This window comes from Sceloporus occidentalis, unplaced genomic scaffold, assembly GCF_023333645.1.
Source record: "Sceloporus occidentalis isolate IW3139 unplaced genomic scaffold, rSceOcc1.0.p SCAF_14, whole genome shotgun sequence".
Classification (NCBI taxonomy): domain Eukaryota; kingdom Metazoa; phylum Chordata; class Lepidosauria; order Squamata; family Phrynosomatidae; genus Sceloporus; species Sceloporus occidentalis.
In genome coordinates, this window is record NW_028316994.1 from 16,420,001 (window position 1) to 16,441,488 (window position 21,488).

At 42.8% G+C, this 21,488-nt stretch overlaps 1 protein-coding gene and 1 non-coding gene across 2 annotated transcripts; both read right to left on the reverse strand.

Annotated features, from left to right (window-relative positions):
• Nucleotides 1-652: 652 nt before the first annotated feature.
• TRNAG-GCC (transfer RNA glycine (anticodon GCC)) lies at nucleotides 653-723 on the reverse strand. Its single transcript has one exon. It is a non-coding gene; the product is annotated as a tRNA-Gly (tRNA).
• Nucleotides 724-4,694: 3,971 nt separating this feature from the next.
• Nucleotides 4,695-14,153, reverse strand: LOC149304281 (transcription factor HES-7.1-like). The gene is made up of 4 exons (XM_089479773.1): nucleotides 14,109-14,153; nucleotides 11,668-11,763; nucleotides 9,660-9,738; nucleotides 4,695-5,155 (listed from the first exon to the last, which is right to left on the reverse strand). Exons 1-4 carry the CDS (start codon nucleotides 14,151-14,153, stop codon nucleotides 4,695-4,697), a joined length of 681 nt encoding a protein of 226 aa, XP_089335899.1.
• Between the last annotated feature and the right edge of the window lie 7,335 nt (nucleotides 14,154-21,488).

Genomic DNA, 21,488 nt, shown 5'->3' on the forward strand with positions numbered 1-21,488 from the left:
ATACAGCCCTTTTACCAAGGAGAAAGAGGAGATAAAGCAACCTGTATCTATGTGTGTGTGTATGTATATATATATGTGTGTGTGTGTGTGCGTGTGCATGTGTGTACATACACACACAGATACAGGTTGCTTTCTCTCCTCTTTCTCCTTGGTGTCCAGTTTATTTTGAGGATTACCCTCCAAGGCTGCACCTGCACTGCAGAAATAATCCAGTTTGACACCGCTTTAAACTGCATGGATCAATGGTATGGCATCCTGGGATTTTTTTGTAGCCTGCTGTGGCCCCAGAGCTAAATGTCTCACAAAGCCACACATCTCAGAACCCCATAGCATTGAGCCAGGGCAGTTAAAAACAGTGTCAAACCGGATTATTTCTGCAGTGTGGATGGTGCAGTCCCACTCATTGCCTTTCCAAGGACCCAGTGCAGAGGGAAGCAGAAAGGCTGCTGGGTGCAACCAGGACCCAGACTTTTCCATTCAAAGCCTGGAGCACTGGACAAACCCTTTGCCTGCACGCAAGGCATGCTTTCTGTGGGGTTAGTCAGTGAGAGAAAGGATGGCTATCTTTTCTTTTAACAAGCTGCGTTGCAGGGAAAATATATTTGCACCAGGGAGGAAGGCCAAAAGCTCCGAAGGGTGGAAAAGTAAGCGTTGCATTGGCCGGGAATCGAACCCGGGCCTCCCGCGTGGCAGGCGAGAATTCTACCACTGAACCACCAATGCTTCCTTATGAAGTAGCTCCCCTAAGAGCCATTTCCATTTCCTAGTGTAGGGATACATAGGAAGCAATGCTTCAAACATCCCTGGTTTCTTGTTGTGGGCCTTCAGGTCTATTCCAGTTTATGGCAACCCTAAGGTGAACCTCTCATGGGGTTTTCTTAGTACAGCACTCAAAGCACTGTGCCACGATGCTCACTCTCTTCAGAAATAAGGATCACTGTTTTGAAGGAAGGAAGGAAGGAAGGAAGGAAGGAAAGAAAGAAAGAAAGAAAGAAAGAAAGAAAGAAAGAAAGAGGCCTGCCTGCTTGTTCCACCAATCCTTCACAAATATTCTATTCCACTGCAAACATTTGAAGAACTCTTATTTTTAAAAGATAAAAGAAAAAATGTTTTAATAGGGTGCTCTAATTTTTTAAAAACTGTAATTGTTTAATTCTAATTGTTTTTAATTGCCTTTTATTATGGTTTTTTAAAATTAATTTAAAATTAAGATTTTCCTTAATGACAGTGTACAGTCGGTCCTCCATATCCACAGATCCAAGCATCCATGGGTTTAATATATATATGCACACACAAACACACACATATGGATTTAATATATATATAAATGGATTTAATATGTACTTGGATGTGTGTGTTATCTGTGTGTCTAATTAACAAATTGTAAGCCGCTCTGATAGCCTTGGCAGAGGAGCGGGGTATAAATAAATAAGTATTATATATATATATACACACACACACACACACACACACACACACACAGATTTAATATTATACACACACACATATACACATGTATGTATATATCTATGTATATTAAGATATACTGTGTATATACATATGTATAAGTCTAGAAATTTTAGCCAAAAAACTGACTACAGACAGTGATGTCAGCTGGAATTTTGTACGTTCTTTGGCACCATTTTTCCTTTGCTTCATCCTTTAGATCCTTTGTTGCATGCCCTTCTTAGATTTTACCCTCAATTTATCCATGGGTCATATCAAAATCCATATTTTTGGCCACAAAACCTGCTCTGAACGTATACATGAGGTCGACTTATAGTCAAGTATATATAGCAAATTCCAAATAGCAAACTCTGATTTTGCCATTTTGTGCGACCCCGTTTTACTATGCTGATGTATATAATGGACTTTGGTATCCATAGGCAGTCCTGGAACCTTTCAGGTATTTTTATCTATACTGATCTCTTTTTATTCAAAAGCCACCTCTTTCAGTTTGCAAGGGAGGATGGAAATAAATGAATTCTTCTAATCTTTGCTTTCTGTCTTCTAGCTGTTGCTGACTGGAGTTCTGGACCGTTCAGATTCAGGTTCTGTCCAGAAATCTAGGAACCATTGGATCATGTGGCATGAAAATAAAAATTTCATTAAAACAAAATTCAGGGAAATTTACTTTGGATCTCAAGGTCAGGATAACGTAACTCCTGCCCTATGCATTTGTCATTGTTTTTGTGCTTTTGGTTGACATTTGTCATGTTAACCCACAATAAGGGTTTAGGAATTTGTCATTATCACCAACAATACTACTCCCTTTGCCTTTGCCAGGACTCAGAGAGGTTGTTTTTTGGATGGCAACTCCCAGCATCTTCCAGCCAGCATGCTGGAAATTGTCATTTAAGAATAAATTTTCTCCAGCATGGATGCCAAGAATATTTGTGGTGGTGATGGGCTTTCAAGTTGCTTCATGTTAAGACTATAATTAACCCCCGAAGTCAATATCAAGGCTCATAGATGCACAACAAAAACAAAGAGTCCTGTGGCAGCTTAAAGACTGTTGTTATTATTATTATTATTATTATTATTATTATTATTCTAGTATGAACTTTTGTGGAGTACAGCACAGTTCATCAGATAGAGCATTATCCAGCATTTCAAATATATACTTGAGAGTATATTATGGTTAAGGAGTTTCTTTGGCCATGGGCAGACACAGAGCTCAGATCTTTTCCTACACCTAGGCAGAAAAAATGAAATACACAGATATAGGGTGGGAGGCACCTGGCTAGACTGACATCTGAAAGGGATCTAGGTGTCTTAGCAGACCACAAGTGGAATGTGAGTCAGGAGTGTGGTGTGGCAGCTAAAAAGGCCAATGCAATTCTTGGTTGTATCAAGAGGAGCACAGTGCCATTCTAGTCTGCTTTGGTCAGGCCTCACCTGGAATACTGTGTCCAGTTCTGGGCCCCACAATTCAAAAAGGAGGTGGACAAGCTGGAGTGTGTCCAGTGGAGGGTGAGCAAAATGATGGTCTGAAAACCATAAAGCCCTATGAGCAGAGACTTAGGGAGATGCTGGGTATGTTTAGCCTGGAGAAGAGGCGGTTAAGAGGGGACACGATAGTCATGTTTAAATATGGGAAAGGATATTGTATCAAAGAGGGAACATGCTTGTTTTCTGCTGCTTTAGAGACTAGGACAAGGAGCAATGGATTTCAACTACAGGAAAAGAGATTCCACTTCAACATTAGGAGCAACTTCCTGATGGTCAGAGCTGTTTGATGCTGGAAGACACTGTGGCGGAGTCTCCTTCTTTGGAGGTTTTTAACCAGAACCTGGATGGCCATCTGTCAGGGGTGCTTTGATTGTGAGTTCCTGCATGGCAGAAGGGGGTTGGACTGGATAGCCCCTGGGGTCTCTTCCAACTCTATGATTCTATGAGTTAAAAGACATGACCTTTCATTATCACTTTCCTGCTCCTTGTAATTTACAAAAACAAACTGCATTGTTAGCTGGAAATGCTGGGGATGCAGCATTTAAGAGGGATACGACAAACTGCAAGCCACATGCAACTGTGTCTTCCAAGATAGGGAAATGTCCAGGGAGATATGGGCCACTGCCACCCCTTGGCATGTGCCACCTGAGGGATAAGTTGTCATGCTGATTCCTTCTGGCTGTGCCAAGTTCGATGTGGACATCAGGGATGATCAGATGCATAAGCCAAGTTTTTCGAAGAACAATGTGCTTGAGATGACATGAAAGCCCATCTGCCAGCTAGGATGCATTTACAAGTCATGGACAGAGAAGGCTGCTTGAGTTCTGGCTCACAGAACCAGGATTTGGCCAAGATTAAAACAAACAAACAAACAAACAAACAGTAATAAGGGTATATGTTGCACACTGTCCTTTAGTCCCAGTGTTAAATCATTCGCTGCAAATCAAGCAAAGATCCAGATGTACTTTGCCATTTTCCCTCCCCAACCCCCCTCCCCAAAATAAAACCCGTGTCTTCCACTCCAGAAAATAATCCTGGGAAATTCAGAGGACAAGAAAATCACCTTGAAAACAAGACCCCATTGTTCTCACCACAAAACCCACTGCTCCATAAGGCTCCAGAGTTCCATGTTTGTAATCTGGGTTCATTCAGTAAATCCTAATTACAAAGAGGAATTTTTAAAATTTAAAGACAAAACTGTCTTTTCTGAGCTTGGGAAGTGGCCTTTTTAAAAGTAATTGGCCACCATTCATTACTCATTGTCATTGCTATCTGGAAAAGTAACTTGTTGCATTCCTTGTTTCATTGCTCATCCTTTGGCATTACATTTGCTGCTTTAAAAAATCTTTAAGACTGATAAAAGAATGACATAAACTGTGCAAAAACTCCTATACAAATACCTTCAAAGTTACATTTTACAGGAAACTGTCCTTGTTACACCCATGAAGCAACTTAATTCCCATTCAACATGCATTCTGCGGATATAATATCTTTGTTTTCCCACTTACAGAAAAAAAGAAAGATATTCTTTAAATAGGTAATGACATTATTTGTAACATACTCTCTCCGAGCTCTAGTCTTTTTGTTTCCCTAAGAAAGCACAAGAAAAATCCACCACCGTCCCAGATAAGAGACCCCCCCTCCAATCTTTGCCAACATAAAACCCGTTATATACAATATATATAGAATTTGACATTTACAAAGGAACTGTAGAAAGAGAGAAAGGAAGAAAAAAGGATTCTTCAGGGCCAAGGTCTCCAGACGTTGAGCGATTGTGGACTCTGCACTGTTGCGGAATTGCGCGTTTCCAAGAGTTTGTTTTGCTGCGACCGGCCACAACCGTCTTGCTGACCTGAACCACTCATGCAAGAGGGCTGGAGTCCTTGGTGGGTAGGATAACTGGCCGGAGGCGGGTGCAAAACATACGCAGGAGAAGGGCTGCACCCCGCAAACACATCGGGGCTGTAGTGCTGTTGCAGGTCACCGTAGTTTGGAGTGGATGCAGCTTGGGCAGGTTTGGGGAGCTCCCCTCGGGGGCTGGCAGTGATCTTTTCCATGCAGTGGCAGATGTGCTCCATCAGGTAGGCCTTTTTGCCTTGGCAGATGCTAGGGCTCCCTCGGAGGAAGTGGGTGGCTTGCGTCAGGCACTCCCGGTAGCCGCTGTGGTATCTCTGCAGGAAGGCGTCCTCTTTGTGCTTTGTCTCTGTGGTGTGGAGTCAACCAAAAGGAAAGATAAACAACGGCAATTTAGAGTCCCAGATGCCAACTTGGAAACATACTTCTCTTAGGAATGTGGATCCTATAAGGGCCACCCCAAACCAGAGCCCCATTTTTAAGCCACGTTGGAGCATCCAGCCTCCCTGGAAATGGATCTTGAACAAAAGTACAGATATCAGTTAATATACTGCAATACTGTGCCTTTTCTGCAATGCTTTTGATGCTGTGTTATTATTTCCCCATTGCTGTTAATTTCTTCTAGCAGGTAGCAATGAGAAGCAGTGGGAATTCATTACATGACACATTGCTGCATTTCTGCACCAAGAAAATGTTTCTCCCTCTGCATTTCTGCTCCTCCAATGCTGGCAAAAGCAGCGGCAGTTGGTGACTTCCATTTCTGTTGGGCAGTGAATCCACACCAGGTTTTCATCTGAGCTTTAGGTGCTGGACCTATTTTGGGGATAAGGCTTAGCCCTTCAGAGATTTCCTTTAAACCTCAGATGAAAACCTGGGAATGGATTCACAACCCCATTGACATGGTCCATTCCCCACGGCTGCTTAAAGGTCTGGGAATCTAGACAAATAGGACAGTCAACAACTAAACATTTGGCTGATTTTTTTCTATATCTGCAATCCAGTCCTTGCTCAATGCTGGCTCCCTCCTTATGTGTTGGATGACAACACCTATTGTCCCTAGCCTGATGGGCTCCATAGTTCCACACATCTGGAAGGGTTCCAGGTTTGGAGGAACCTTATGCAAATCACGCCATCCTACTCAGTCAACCTTGGAAAGAGCAGAAGTGTGAATAGCTAAGGGAGCTGTTTCACGCAACGCTGCATTGCTCACAGTTCTGTTTTTATTTGCTCAACTTGGCAAACTGGTCTTGAGTCTGAACATGGTTATCACAGTTTGGTGCCACTTTAACACCTATGGCTACTTCCTACTGAATCCTAGGATTTGTAGTAGGTGTAGGATTTAGGTGTGCTGTGGGAGTCATGTGGCCCACTTCCAGAGGTTGATGGACTGCAGCTCCCAGCACTCCCCCCCAATTGAGTTTGCTAGTGAAGGGTGCTGGGAGCTTCAGTCCCAACATCTAAAGGTCTAAAGTATTCACTGTACTTATGTTTTTCAGCTAGAGAGCTCTAGTACTGCAGTTGTGGGGAGAGGGAGGCTGGGGAATCATGTAGCTCTCCAGAGGTTGTTGGATGCTATTCCCCACCATTGGCTCTCCTGACTAGGTCTGATGGGTGTTGCAATCCAACAGCATCTAGAAGCCTGCACAATTCCCACCATTCCCTGGTCTGATATCACCACACCACCCTGAAAATAGATGGTTCGGGAAGCTTAGCAGCATCAGGGCTGTTTCCTCCTTGGATGGAAGACCATCAAGACCAGACCTGCACAACTTTGCAGGAGGTAGGGGCCATAATTAAAATAGGTTCAATTTCTTTGGGCTGCAAATAGGGTTTAATTAAATATTAATTTATTAATATATTAACTCCTCTGTCTGGTCCTTCCTCCTCCACATGGCCTTTTCCTCAGGAGGAGGCCAAGCAGTGGAGGAACGTTGAAGTCATTCCACAATCTTGTGGGCCGCCCAAAATCCTTTGGTGGCTGCATGCGGCCCCTGGTCAGTATGTTGTGCAGGCCTGACCAAGAGGGTATACCAGTCAATCTCCAGATACAGCTAGGACAAAATGCTGCCTGAAACCCTTGCTGTTAGTCAAAGATGGCAATACTGGACCCAATGGACTGATGGTCTGACTCAAGGTAACAAAACTCCTTTTTATAATATACCCACCCGGTCTGCCCTTTTCCTCCTCATCCTCTGTCTATATAGAACCTTTAGCAGTATCAGTTTTTGACTCTTCAGTTTAAGAAGGATATGGACAGGTTGGAGCAGGTTCAAAGAAAGGCAATGAAGATGATTAGAGGTATGGAGAATGAAGCATATGAGGAAAAGTTGAAGGAGCTGTGCTTGTTCAGCATAGCGAAGAGAAGACTGTGGGGTGGCATCGTCACCCTTCTCAAGGGCTGCCAGAGAGAAGCAGAACAGCTGGACAATGGAACCGATTGCCTAGAGCGGTGAATCCCAAACTCTGGTCCTCCAGGTATTTTGGACTTCAACTCCCAGAAGCCCCAACCAGATTGGCCAACAGGCAGGAATTCTGGGAGCTTAAGTCCAAAACATCTGGAGGACCAAAGTTTAGGAACCACTTGCCTCAAGAAATGGGAGACCTCTCTGGACCTCTTCAAAAAGAGGCTGGACAGCTCCCTTCTGGGGATGCTCTAGCTGGAGATCCTCTGTTGAGCACCAGGTTGAACTAGATGTCCCATGGAACCCCTTCCAACTCTGTGGTTTTTCTATCAGCATCAAGGGATGGTAAAGTTAGAAATGGAGAGACACAAGAGTTTCCATGCAGAAAAGGAAACCATGCTGCAGCAGTGTGTCTGCTATGAGCAATACAATAAAGCTTGAGCAAGAAAAGACTAGCCAATTCTCTTGTAGCCATGTGTGTCTGCCTACAACAGGCAAGGTAAAGAGTAGCTGCCTTCCTGAACATGCATGGACAGCTAAACAGAGAGAAAGGGGAGAGCAGGTCAACTTGCCCTCCCTCCAGTTACTTCCAGCATATTAAAAATGCTTAGATCTATGACTTTGATCACGGAGATGGAAATTGTAAGAAAATGAAAGGCTGGTGGAGGGAGGAAAGAATTGAGCTGGCATAACAAGCAACAACTGCTGAACAATCCCTTCTGTATAACCATTAAAGGGACAGGAGCCCTGTCCCTTGTTTGACATGGCAACTCTACTTTGGGATTTCTTTCAGACCCACGTGGGTAGCCCCTCTGCTTTTAATCCATCTGTTCAATAGGCTGCAAAATTATGGGGAAATCTGGTCGTACAAAAATCAAAGGGAATCACGCCATTCACAACCACACACACTCCCCTCTCTCATTTTACTTACCCCACAATGCCAGACATTTGAGGTGGCAAGTAAAGGAACCTGAAGTGGGGTTTTATGGGAGGGAAAAGGGATGGGTTTAGCAGGGAAGGAGGGAAAGAGAAAGAAAGAAAGAAGAAAAATGCATGGATAAGTGCTGGTTGTTCACAGAACACAGTCTTGGGTAGGGAAGGGGGATTTCATTCTTATATGAGAAAATGTTAATTTTATTATGCTGTTAGTGTTTACATGCTTTGCAAAAAAAATGCTCAACAGGTAAAGTGATCATGCGCAGCTGTTGGCTTCCATGTCAGCAGGGCAATGGGTCCACTCCAGGTTTCAGACTAAACTTCAAAGGAGCAAGCCAAAGGGCTGAATCTTATCCCCCTCAAAGCCACTCCAGCCCCCCAACCCCCATAGCTCTTCAAAGCTTAAACTAAAATCCAGAGCAGATTGATCACATTGCAGCCGCAGGAACCACAAAACGCCACTGTCCATGATTACATTGCCTGGCCTGGGGAAAGCTTAGCGCATTGCACTTCTGCTTGTCTCTGCAGCTGTTGAAGGTGTGGGACCCTACTAAGGAGGAAAATAGTAGCTGCCTTCTAGAAATCTGTGCAAATAACATTTGCAAAGAAAATATTGTATAATAAAAGAAGTAAGAAAGAAACATTCAAACCCATACTGGAAGCAGGAATGAAGTAAAAATTAAAAACAACAACAACCAATGCAGTTACTGTTTTTCAAAATAAATCTATAGGCCAGGAGCGTGTCCTGTGTATGTAGAAGTGTTTCTCACAAACACACATGTATAACATGTCTGTACAGTTTACCCATGTGTAAACTGATGGATATACTTGCACTTGGAGATGTAACCTCTTTGCCTGGCTGTGGGGGGTTAAGGACATAAGAGTAGCCACATCGGATCAGAGCAAGGTCCCTTATCTCTTATCCCTCCCTTATCTGGAATTTCAAAATCCAAAATGCTCCAAAATCCAAAATGTCATCACAGGGAAAGACACGTGACGATATTAAACACAGCCACATTAAAAGCAATGTTTAAAAGGTACATAAATGAAAAAGTAACCGGCACCCAGACTTCATCATTATCAAAGACCCGGTCCTCAAGTTTGTGGCCAAAATCATGTTTAATTTTTTAAAATGTCTTAATTAAAAATGACATAGCATTTTTTTTCTTTGTCCTCAACCGTATTTCGCACAAGACACTTCTAATGTCATTCTCTTTCGTTCTCTTTCTCTCACGCAGACATACACACACCAGGCAAATTGTTTATGGGAATCTCAGCCCTCCAAATGTGCTTGAACAGCAAATCCCAGCATTCCTCCCCATTAGCTCTCCTAGCTAAGGTCTGCTGAGAATTGCAGTGGGGCGATGGGATTCATAGTCCCACTCCTCTGAAGAGGGGCTTCCCTTTTGCAATAAACCCCCCCAGCCTTTCCCTACAAGACTTTTCCATCTTTTTTTAAAATGATTGTTGTATTTATTTAAATAAGCAGATTAAAGGATACAAGAAAGATTATACCTGATAAAGGCTGAGTCTTCAAAAACTGAACTGTTTTTTGCAAAATTTCTGCCTTTTCAACTTTGGGGTTTTTAAGTCTCTGCGGAGAGAAAAACAAGACAAAAGAAGAGGGGGAGAGGAAAAAAGGGGGGAAGGAGGAATGAAAATAAAATATTCTTTGCACACGACTGACTTTCTGACGCAAGGGGAGGAGGGAGGAAAGGAGAGAGGCTAGTTTCTAGAAACTGGGGGAACATCCAGAAAGGGAGAAGAAAGGGCCAGGAGAAAAATAACAGGAATAATAATAATAATAATAATAATAATAACAATAATAACATGCATGAGGTCCTAAGCTAATGTTACCAAAAGGTCTATTATTCCAACAGAAATGGCAACGAAATAATGAATAATAAAGTCGAGAATGCAACTGCTGTAAATCCTTTCCATTTAGCAACAGCATCTCTCTTGCAAAAAATCTATCTGCACAAGAATTGCCTTTGAATTATTATATGCTGTAATTGATTTTTCACTTAGCACATTAAAAAAAAGACTTTCAGCATACTGCAAATGAAAAGCAATTCCATTCTTTCCAACACTGAACAGACAAAAATTGTAGCCAAGCAACAGGAGAATGTGGTCAAGACAGAAACCGGTATTAATGAGGAAGAAAACACAAGCTAGGAGAAGCTGCAGCAGTTTGCTTTTGGCTGAACCTCCTGTGAAGGGCAAGGTTCTTCCTCCTCCTCTCCTCTTCTCCCTATGGAGTTAACTGAATGCAAACTACTTTTGCACTTAGAAATCCTTTTGCAGCAATGGAAGTAAGCTGAGGACAAAAGGAGAAAGTGAGAAGAGGAGAGAGAAACCGGGACATTTTAATAGCAGTTGAAAAAGTGGGATGACAGTGGATTAATTGGCTAGCACATTATGAACAACTTAGAGCACTGGTCCCCAAACTGTGCCCTTTAAGAGATTTTGGACTTCAGCTCCCAGAAGCCTCAGCCATCTGGGCCAATAGCCTAGGATTCTGGGAGCTGAAGTCCAAAATCCCTTAAAGAGCACAGTTTGGGGACCACTGACTTAGAGAGTGCTTAGCACCATGAAGTGGTATAGAAATATAAGTGCTATTGCTATCGCTATTAATCAAGACTGTTCCTGCAAAATTGGGCCCATTGGTAGGTATGCCGTTCCATGTTTTAAGAATGGAAGAAGCATTACAATGTAGCAGCAACCAACACAGCAGCATGGTCAATAAGGCAAGCATGAATGAGGATGAGCATCAAAGTTAGGAGAGGCTGAAGTTGTTTGCTTTTGACTGAGCCTAGGAGGGGTAAGAATCTGTCCTTTCCTCTTTTCTCCGCTAACTGCATTTACACTTTAAACTCAGTTTGCAGCAACTGAAGTAAGCTGAGGACAAAGGGAGAGAGTGAGAGGAGGAGAGAGAAACCAGGACGTTTTAATAGCAGTTGAAAAATGGGATGGCAGAGGATTAATCGAAATTAGGCCTATTGGAGGGCATGCCATTCTATGTTTTAGCACTTAAAGAATGGAAGAGGCATTACAGTCTGTCCTGTTTGTAATCTATACTTGGCCTAAAATTCAAAGCATGACAGCTGTTTGTAACTTACACCTGGCCCCATGCTTGCAATTTTTTGAGAGCTGTTTGTAACCTACCCTTGGCCTGAAATTCAAAGTATGTTTGCAATTTATTGATAGCTGTTTGTAACCTATACTTGGCCTAAAATTCAAAGCATGTTTGAAATTTTTGAGAGCATAATAATCATAATGATATCAATCTTAATCATAATAGTAGATCATGGCCATCAAATGGTAAACTATGTTGGTTCTTCACTTCCTATGCACATTAAGGTGCAAGGCAGGCAGCTTGTGTTGCAGGGGTTCATCCAATGTTGACTCTTCATTGTCTGTCCATGAGGTTCAAGAAGATGAATGGCATGAGTTTTCAGAAATGAGAAACTTGAAATTGAGGAAAACAAAAAGCCAACCCCAAGACATCTCAGAATTCTCTTACCTCGTCCTGCGTGGCTTCGAAGAGTAAAACCCGGAGTCGATCCAGACTTTGGTTCATCCTGTCCCTCCGCCGCTTCTCCATCAAGGGCTTCAGAAGCTACAGAAAACAAGGGAGGGGTGGGATGGGGTGATGGGAGAAGCAGGAGGGATGGAGGGGTGGAAAAGAAGCAGAATACACAAAAAGAAAAGGAAGACAGGAAAGAGAAGGGAGAGCTTTTGAAACCAAAAACCCCATTTCTTAGGCCAAGAGGGCCATGAAATTTTCTAGCAGTCCACAAATTTCTAGCATTGCTCTAACTTAAAACTTTTCAGCATCCAAAGGAAAAAAAGTAGGCTAACACTGCAGAAGCAAAACAGTTTGACACCACTTTAGCTGCTATCATCATCATCATCATCATCATCATCATCATCATCATCACATCCTTTCCTCAAAACTAGGACTTACAATATTTAAAAAAAAACCAATACAATTAAAAGCATACAAAAATGGTATATTAAAACTGCCACAACTGTCCTACAGAATCCTACGATTTGTAGTTTGGTGTATCACCAGAGCGCTGATAGACCAGGCTAAATGCTTCATCAAATTATAAATCCCAGGTTTCCATGGGATGGAGCCATGAAAGTTAAAGTAATGTCAAACTGTTTTATTTTTGCAGTGTGGATACATCCAAAGTGATCAACAGAAAGCGAACACAGCAAAGATGAGAGCAGTAAGAGTGAAGGATTTTCAATATCTCACTCTCCGCAAATGCTAGAAATTTGGGGATTGAAGGAAAATTTAATTGGGGGGGGGGGCAGAGTTTTTATTTGGGGAGGGACGATGCCCTGTCTCCTCTTGCTCCATTGCTCCATTCCTGTTCTGACTCAACATTAGGGAGACCTTCCTGAGGGTGGAACAGATGCCCTTGGAAGGTGGCAGACTTTCCTTCCTTGAAAATCTTTAGCCGAATTTGGATGGCCACCTCACAGGGACATTTTAGCTGTGGATCCCTTTACTGCCCAGGGGTTGTACTAGGTGGCTTTTGGGGGAACCTTCCAAATTCTATGAAGGTGCTAGATGCTCTTCCACTGAAGGTTTTTAAATAGAGATTAATGCACCTCTGAGGATGCCCTAGCAATGCCAATTTCTGCATTGGCAGGGGATTGCACCAGATGGGTTTTGTGATCCCTTCCATATCCATGATCATAGAATCATAGGATTCAGAGGTGCCCAAAAGGTCATCTAATCCAACCCTCTGCGTGCAGGAATACACACACTCCTGAGAGATGCCCACGCAACCTCTGTCCAAAGACCTCCAAAGATGGAGAGTCCACCTCCCTCGAAGGCAATCTGTTCCACTCTTGGACATGATAAAGAAGTGCTTCCTAATGTTTAGACAGAATCACTTTTTTGTCATTTCAACCCACTAGTTCGTATCCTAGTCTCTGGAGCAGCAGAAAACAGGCTTGCTCCATCATCTATATGAAATTCCTTCAGATATTTACAGATTGCCATTATGTCTGCCTTGAGTCGTCTCATCTCCAAACTCAACAGAACCAGCTCCCTCAGTTTTTGGAATTTTGAAATATAATTTAGATGGTGGAATCTTTCACTGGAGGTTTTTAAGCAGAGATTAAAGCACTTCCTAAGGTGCTTTAGCCAGAGTTCATGCTCTGGTGTAGTGGTTTGAGCATTCGACTATGAATCTGGAGACCAGGGTTTGGATCCCAGCTTGGCCATGAAACCCACCGGGAGACTCTGGGCAAGTTACACGCTCTCAGCCTCAGAGGATGGCAATGGCAAATCCCCTCTGAAGAAACTTGCCAAGAAAACCCCTTAGGGCCACCATAAGTCAGAAATAACTTAAAGGCACAGAACAACCATGTTCTTGCACAGCATCAGGCTAGCTTTGGTCCATCTACATCAGTGGTTCTCAACCTTCCTAATGCCGTGACCCTTTCATACAGTTCCTCATGTTGTGGTGACCCCCAACCATAAAATTGTGGAGTCTCGGTTCCTAAGACCATTGGAAATACAGTGCACTCACGTTATACATGGATGCACTATACAAGGGAGCTGCATGGGAGCGTGTGGGGCGCAAGGGACAGCATGTTCCATTTAGATGAATGGGGTGCTGATGTGCTGCCACCACATGCACAAGCCCCATTACTTTCAATGGGGCTCGAGTATACAAGGTTTTTTTTTTATGTGGGGGAGTCCAGAACGGATCCCCGAGTAAAAAAAGGACGCACTGTATGTGTTTTCTGATGGTCTTCGGCAACCCCTGTGACCCCCAAAGGGGTCATGACGCACAGGTTGAGAACCAATGATCTAAATGGACATCCTGGCAACTTGAAGCCAGATTTCTCAATCTTCCCATTCCATAATTGAGTTGAGAGCAGCAAAACCATCTCCCCCTTCCCTTCCCATCCCATCCACTCTGAGGCCATCCAACCTACCTTCTTCTCCTCTTTGCTTTCCCATTTCTGGCTTGTCATCTTCATAACTGGTTGGAAAGCCACAAGTGGAGGGAGGTCTGGGCCACGCTCCCTGGATCCTTTGCAGGGCACAATGTTTCTCTCTTTCTCTCCCTCTTCAAAGGCATGAGGGCTTGTTTTATACCCCTCTGTCCCATCCACGCCTCCCCTTCCCCTGGCTGCCCTAACACACCCCCAAGCCCCCTTCAAGCCCCTTCAAGGACAGTTCACACCTCCCTCCCCTTTGCTTTGATCTCCTGGCTCCATCCTGGGTCCTGGAGCGTGTCCCACACACTTGGTGCTCTTGCCCAGCCTTTGCAAAGGGAAGCCAGCTCCGTCCAACCCAAGGTCTCCTCCTCTTCCTTGCCTTTAGCTGGACCAAGGGCCAAAGGGAGGGTAGAATCTGGGACTATTCTGTACTGTTATTTTATTATGTATTGGACTGTTTTATTGTAAACTGCCTTAGTTCTAGTAGGCAGGATATAAATAAAAGTTTTTAAAATAATAATTATTATTATAATTATTATAATTATAATTATAGTTGCGTTGGCCTGTTGCAGCTTAAAAAAGGAAAAGGATGACAAATTCTGTTAATTGTAACAGGTTAAGTCACCCTCATCTGGAATTCCAAAATCCAAAATATTCCAAAAACCAGGGATGGCTGAGACAGGGATACATTTGCTTTCTGATGGTTCAATGTACACCAACTTTGTTTCATGCACAACATTGTTGAAAATGTTGTGTTTAAAACCGCTTTCAGGCTGTATGTATAAAGTCACTGTTGTTATTGCAGTTGTTGTTGTGTGCGTTCAAGTCGTTTCCGACTTACGGCAACCTTAAGGCAACCCTGTCAGGAGGTTTTCTTGGCACATTTCTTCTGAGGGGATTTTGCCATTGCCATCCTCTGAGGCTGAGAGAGTGGGACTCACTAAGGTCACCCAGTAGGTTTACCCAGTGGCCAAGCTGGGATTCGAAGTCTGGTCTCCAGAGTCAGGGTCCAACGCTCAAGCCACTACTCCATACTGGTTTGTGGCTGAGATAGTGACACCTTTGCATTCTGATGCTTCAGTGTACACAAACTTTGTTTCAGGCACAAAATTTTGTGTTTAAAATTACCTTCATGCTATATGTATAAGGTATATACAAAGCATAAGTGAGTCTCATGCTTAGACTCCATCTAAACATTTTGTGTTTAGACTGCATCTCCAAGATATCCCAGTATGCATATGCAAACATTCCCCTTTTCTTTGGATGCCTAAACTCTGTTCCTAAATGTCCAACTCAAGTTTGAAGTTTCTGCAATGGTCAAAATGTGGGGAACCCAAGGAAAAATTCCTTTAGGGAGGCAGAATTCCTATTTGAGAAAGGACAGTGCCTCATTTGGCCTCCCAGCCTTTGTAGCCAAACCTCTGTCAAGTCACTCTCATGTTCTCTCGGCCTGATCTACCTCACAGGATTGTTGTGGTCCTGAGGAGAAACTGGAGAGGGACCCAATTGCAGTCTAGAAGGATGAAGGATTGTCACTTCTACCATAAATGATCATGGAAATAGTTTTCAGTATATAATTGTAGCTTAAAAAGGAAAAAGGGAAAGGGGGAAGAATCTAGTAGCAACTTTAACACTAACTGATATACATTTTAGCATGAACTTTCACAAATTGATCTCCATGAAAGCTCAAGCTAAAATAGATAGCAGTTCATCTTAAAAGTAAACCAAGATTCCTTCCCCTTTCCCCTTTTTATGGGATCACAAAGTAATGACAAATGTGCTTGGTGGGATCCAATTTTATATATATATATATAAGCATGGTCAGTTGAATGTATGATACAAAAGGTTAATAGAATCTTACTTCTGGAAGAGATCCCCAAGGGTCATCCAGACCAACCCCCTGCCATGCAGGAATACACAACTAAAGCAGTCCCAAAAGATGGCCCTGTAGCTTCTGTTCAAAGAGCTCCTCCACCATCCAAAGCAGTTCATTTGATGGCCAAATGCCTCTTACCATCAGTACATTGCTCTATGTCACCTCTCAGTCTTGCCTTCTGCAAAGATATAGCTGTGTTAGTCTGTAGCATGAGTTTTCATAGATTTCATTCTACTTCCTCAGATGTTTTTTTTACTGAAGTCAATGAAAGCTCATGCTGCCTACTTCTTTCTTTCAGTGAGTCTCAAAGGTGCTACAAGATCTCTCTACAGACTGATTCTACAGACTAACCCAGCTATGTTGTTGAATTCTTAGTCTGTAGACTCCGTATATAGAGAGATCTTGTAGCTTGCTGCCAACTTCTTTCTTTCAGTTAGTCTCAAAAGATCCCAACCAGCAGATTCAAATGACAAAACAGGATATTCCATCTGAACATGAAAAAGATTTTCTTGAGGGCAAGATTTATTCAACAGCAGAAGGGACTCCGAAGGGAGATGGTTGGCACTCCTTCTTAAGCTAAGATTATATGGCCACTTATCAGAGATACATTAGGTATGGATTCTTGAATTCCATGCTATCAATGCAATCAATACCTATGGATACCTATACCTATGGATACCTAATGCAATCAATAGTTATAGATTCTTGAATGGTCATAGAATCATAGAATTGGAAGAGACCCTAAGGGCCATCCAGTCCATCCCCATTCTGCCATGCAGGAAGCCAGCCTCTCTTTGAAGATTTCCAAGGAAGGAGACTCCACCACACTTGATTCCATTGAATCCATTAGGTATTGATTCCTGAAAGACAAGATGACCCTTGAGTCCTCTTATTATTTATATTATAGAAAATTATATAGAATGATAGTATTATAGAGCTAAAATCCCATGATACTGTGGCATGTTCCCTCACCACCCACAGCCTTCTTTACCCCAGACTGAACATATCCTGTTTCATGAACCTTCCCCTCCATGTCTTCCTATCCTGGACCCTCCTCTGAACTTTTTATCTTTTGTCCATCAAATCTTTCTTACAGAGCAGGACACAGTATACCAGACTAAGCCTGACTATTGTGGAATAAAATGGGATGAGTCCTTGGGGATTCCTTACTTTCCATTCCTTGGGAACCATGACTTTGGTACTGTAGCCTGAAGCTGTACTTGGTTTTTTTTGCGGCTGCATTACACTGCTGGTGTGATTGACAGCAATCTGGTGACCGACAGCAATTCTGAGATCCTTCTTATTTCACTGGTTTTGATTTTAAAAAATTGGAAGAATTACATTGGCAAGTATATATATAATTATGGGGAAGCAGTGAATAGGATGAACCTTTTCCCTCTCTCACTCTCTAGATGTTCAGCTTCCACATCTATGCTATGAAATGGAGGACAGGCAGAAGGCAGTCCGTTTTAACACAATGCATATTAAAATACACAACACTCATTGCTACAAGAAGCAGCTGTTGGTCCCCTTAGATCAGGTGGCTTTAAAAGGGCATTAATGAATTGAAAGTGTGACATTTTAAAAGCAGCTGAGAAAGTGGGAGGACAGAGGACTGATCAGGATTGTCCCTGCCAAACAGTTAGAAGGTATGGCAATGCAAACCAAGGATTTCCCCAATAGAGCAGGAATACAACTATCCACAAGATGCTGATATCATTAACTGTAATAGTTTTGGCATTGTTACATAACAGGTTGTTTTTTAAAAAAATGCATTTGTAATGATCTGTTTCATGTTTCTAATGTTTCTTTTCTAGATGCATCACCACCTAGTTGTAACATTTTTGGACACCGTGTGTGCTAAAATTGGTGGTGTTTCCATCAAAGTGAAGAATTTTAAAAGATTGCCAATTCTTTTCCCCTCCCAGGGCTCCTGTCTCTTAATAGGAACTGGGCACGTGTCAGAAAGTTATAATTCTCCTACATTACCATGCAATTCTTGGGCTGCAACTTTCTGCAAAGAGGACAAGAGCAGGCCAAGGCTGTGTACCTTCAAGTCATTTCCAATTTATGGTGACTCTAAAGTGAACCTATCATAGGGTTTTCTTGGCAAGATTTGTTCAGAGGAGGTTTGCCATTACCTTCCTCTAGGCTGAGAGCATGCGACTTGCCCAAGGTCATTTGGTGAGTTTCATGGCTGAGTGGGAATTGAACCTTGCTCTCCAGAGTCATAGTCCAAGGCTCAAACCACTACAGCACACTGGCTCCTACCTCCTTTTAAATGGTTGGCAACCATACATGAAAATAAAGAGTAATAGAAATTATGATAGAGGAGAAGTCCCAAGCCTCTGCCATTTCAAACCCTCCAGCAACAAAAGCTGTCCAGATAGGTGTCCAACACATTAGGAATTGTACCTAGAAGCCACAAACAACAGGTAGAGACAGCGCATGATAAAACAAAGGTAAAACCAGCAGCAAAAGGTGTATAAAAAGCATGTCAACACCTGTAATGCAACAAAAACAGATGCAAACAACTGCAATACATCTGTATGCATAGAAATTGTAGGACAAGATGCCCCATCAAAGGAGTGAAGATTGAAATTGTATGATTTGGCTGAGATGGATACATTGACTTTCTTGGATAGAAATCTGTGAGTAGTTTTAAGAAAGACTGTGAACAAGTAACTGCTTTCTTGACGTTGCCACAGGGGAAATTTTCAACATTTGGATTTGAAGATTAGTTGGATTAATAAACGGTAGAAACCCAAGATTAGAGATTGACAACAGAGAAAGTTAGATACACATTGTGCCTCACCATTAGTTGAAAAGCTGGGACTCATTATTACGTTCTCCTCTTGTTTTTTAAGATTTAGTGTTTGTAATTACTTGTTTATCTCTTTTTTGTATTATGTGTTTCTGTTCTCTATAGGTTGACTGATGGATTGATTGGATTTATATCCCACTTTTCTCTCAAAATGGGACTCAAGGCAGCTAAGGGTCTTTATAGCCTAGTTTTATAGTATAGGACATTTATTTTAATAAAATGTATTTAAAAACATAAACCAGATGTAAAGTAGAAAAGGGTGATGTTTGGGAAAGGATTTTTAAAATTCCATTCTCAAAAGGCCTAGGGGGCATTTTTTTGGAAGCCAAGCTGTGAAGTCCACCCCAAATCATGCAACCGGCCTCCCAAAGGTTTAGATCAATGAAGGCCCCCACCCCAAAGGCCCCTCTTCTCATTTAGCCAGCCTCCAAAGAGAAACCTCATTCACTTACTAATGTCCAGGCCCTCAATTACTGAAAGGATTATGCAAGCCAAGTACCTAATTCTGGGGAGGCTTCCTTAACTCTCCTTTGGGTAACAAAGGGACCCTGCATTCTCCCACACTCCTGCAGGTTTTATTCTCTCCTGCCCTCCATCCATCACCAAACAAATGAATTGGGAAGGAAGAAAGGGGCAGCTCACTCCTTCCACACTTTTGGCTTTAGAGTTGGTTGGCAGGGGATCTGCCCTAGGCTTAAGTGCAAACTTGAAAGGGACTCACGGTTTGGACTGAAACCAGGAATGGATTCACTGGCCCCCTTTCCCCACTGCTATAGGTCACACCAACGGCCACTGCTTGACCTCAGCTGAGATTGGTCCATCTGCTGCCTTTCCCAACATGGTGATGTCCTTTGGATGTCTTTGAACTACAACACCCATTATCCCCCAGACAGCAAGACCAAGGCTGCATCCACACTGGAAAAATAACCCAGTTTGGCACCACCTTAACTCTTTTCTGGCTCAAGGCTATGGAATTCTGGGAGTTGGCGTTTGTTGTGGGCCCAGAGTGGAGAGTTGCTCCGCTCTGGGCCCACAACAAGCTCCAACTCCCAGAATTCCATAGCCTTGAGCCAGAAAAGAGTTAAGGTGCTGCCAAACTGGGTTATTCCTCCAGTGTGGATGCAGCCCTAGATTGCAAAAAGACAACACGAAAGGCTTGGAGCCTGATCTCTCCCTAGATGACTAAACCAAGGCTGCTATACTTTGGACATATAATGAAATTGTGTGTGTGATGTGTGTCTTTCGGTGGTTTCCAACTTATGGTGACCCTAAGGCAAACCTATCATGGGGCTTTCTTGGCAAGATTTGCTCAGAGGAGATTTGCCATTGCCTTCCCTTGAGGCTGAGAGCGTGTGACTTGCCCAAGGTCACCCAGTGGGTTTCATGGCTGAGTTGGGAATTGAACACTGGTCTCCAGAGTCACAGTCCAACACTCAAACCACTATGCCACAGTGGTTCTGTTTGGGAAAGACAATAATGCCTGGTAAAGCAGAAGGCGGAGGACCATCTCTGATCTTGGAAGTGATGTAGGGTCAGCCCTGGTTAATACTTGGATGGGACACCACCAATGAATGCCAGATGCTGTTGGTGATATTTCAAGGGAAAGAAGTGGCAAAACCAGCTCTGATAATTCTCTGCCCAAGAAAACCCTACGGTTGCCATAAATTGGCAGGTGACTTGAAGGTGACACATACAAAGTGGAAACCAGTAGGAAAAGAGGGAGATCATATTAGAGGTGGATAGAGTCAGTCAAGGAAGCCATGGCCCTGAGTCTGCAGAGCCTGGGCTGCATCCGCACTGAAGAAATAACCCAGTTTGACACTGCTTTAACTGCCATGACTCAATGCTGTGGAATTCTGGGATTTGTGGTTCTGTGAGACATTTAAACTTCTCTGTCAGAGATTTCTGGTGCCACAGCAGATCCCAGATTCCACAGAATGGTGCCATGGCAGTCAAAATGATGCTAGACAGCAGTGCTGATACAGGTCTCTCATTCATAGAGTTATTCATATAACAACAAAGTGACACAGGACCACAGGAACACAGTGTCAAAAAGTGACCCTGCTTGGATCATGCCACATTATCTGAATACAAATCACGAGATTTTTTGATAGAATCCAGAGTTCCAGTTAGTAACAGCTGGTGGATTGTGAAAGAGAGATGAGGAGGAAGAAGAAGAGGAGGAGGAAGAAACTATAACTATATGATACTTCATTGATTCCTAGATTCTTGAATAGAATCCAAATCATTGATGGCCCAAATTTTGACTCAGTAACATCTGATATATAAAATATGGATGATGATGATGATGATGATGATGATGATGATGATGATGCAAAGACCTACCCATGTTAGTCTTGAAAATCAGTATTGAAAGGGCTCTTGTGGTGCCTTTGAGACTAAAGTGGATACCATGAGCTTTCATAGACACAAGCAGACTCAAGTCTACGAAAGCTCATGCTGCCAGCTTCTTTCTTTCGGTTAGTCTCAAAGGTGCTACAAGATCCCTTTGCTTAACATTATTAGAATTTCACCCAAACACACATTCCAGTTGCTGCTGTAAAGGCCTGCAGTCTAATGGCTCTGCCAGCATTATTCTTTGGCAAGTTAGGAGAACTTTTAGGGCCACTGGGCGACATCAGGCATTTTATGACTTTTTATTGTGGCCCTAAGA

Bases quoted from the DNA above. Each gene is read 5' to 3' on its own strand.
- LOC149304281 (XM_089479773.1), bottom strand. From the start codon at position 14,153: ATGAAGATGACAAGCCAGAAATGGGAAAGCAAAGAGGAGAAGAAG. The intron at 9,739-11,667 runs GTAAGAGAATTC...TTCTCTCCGCAG, and splicing joins TCGAAGCCACGCAGGACGAG to AGACTTAAAAACCCCAAAGT. The intron at 5,156-9,659 runs GTATAATCTTTC...TCCACACCACAG, and splicing joins GAAGACTCAGCCTTTATCAG to AGACAAAGCACAAAGAGGAC.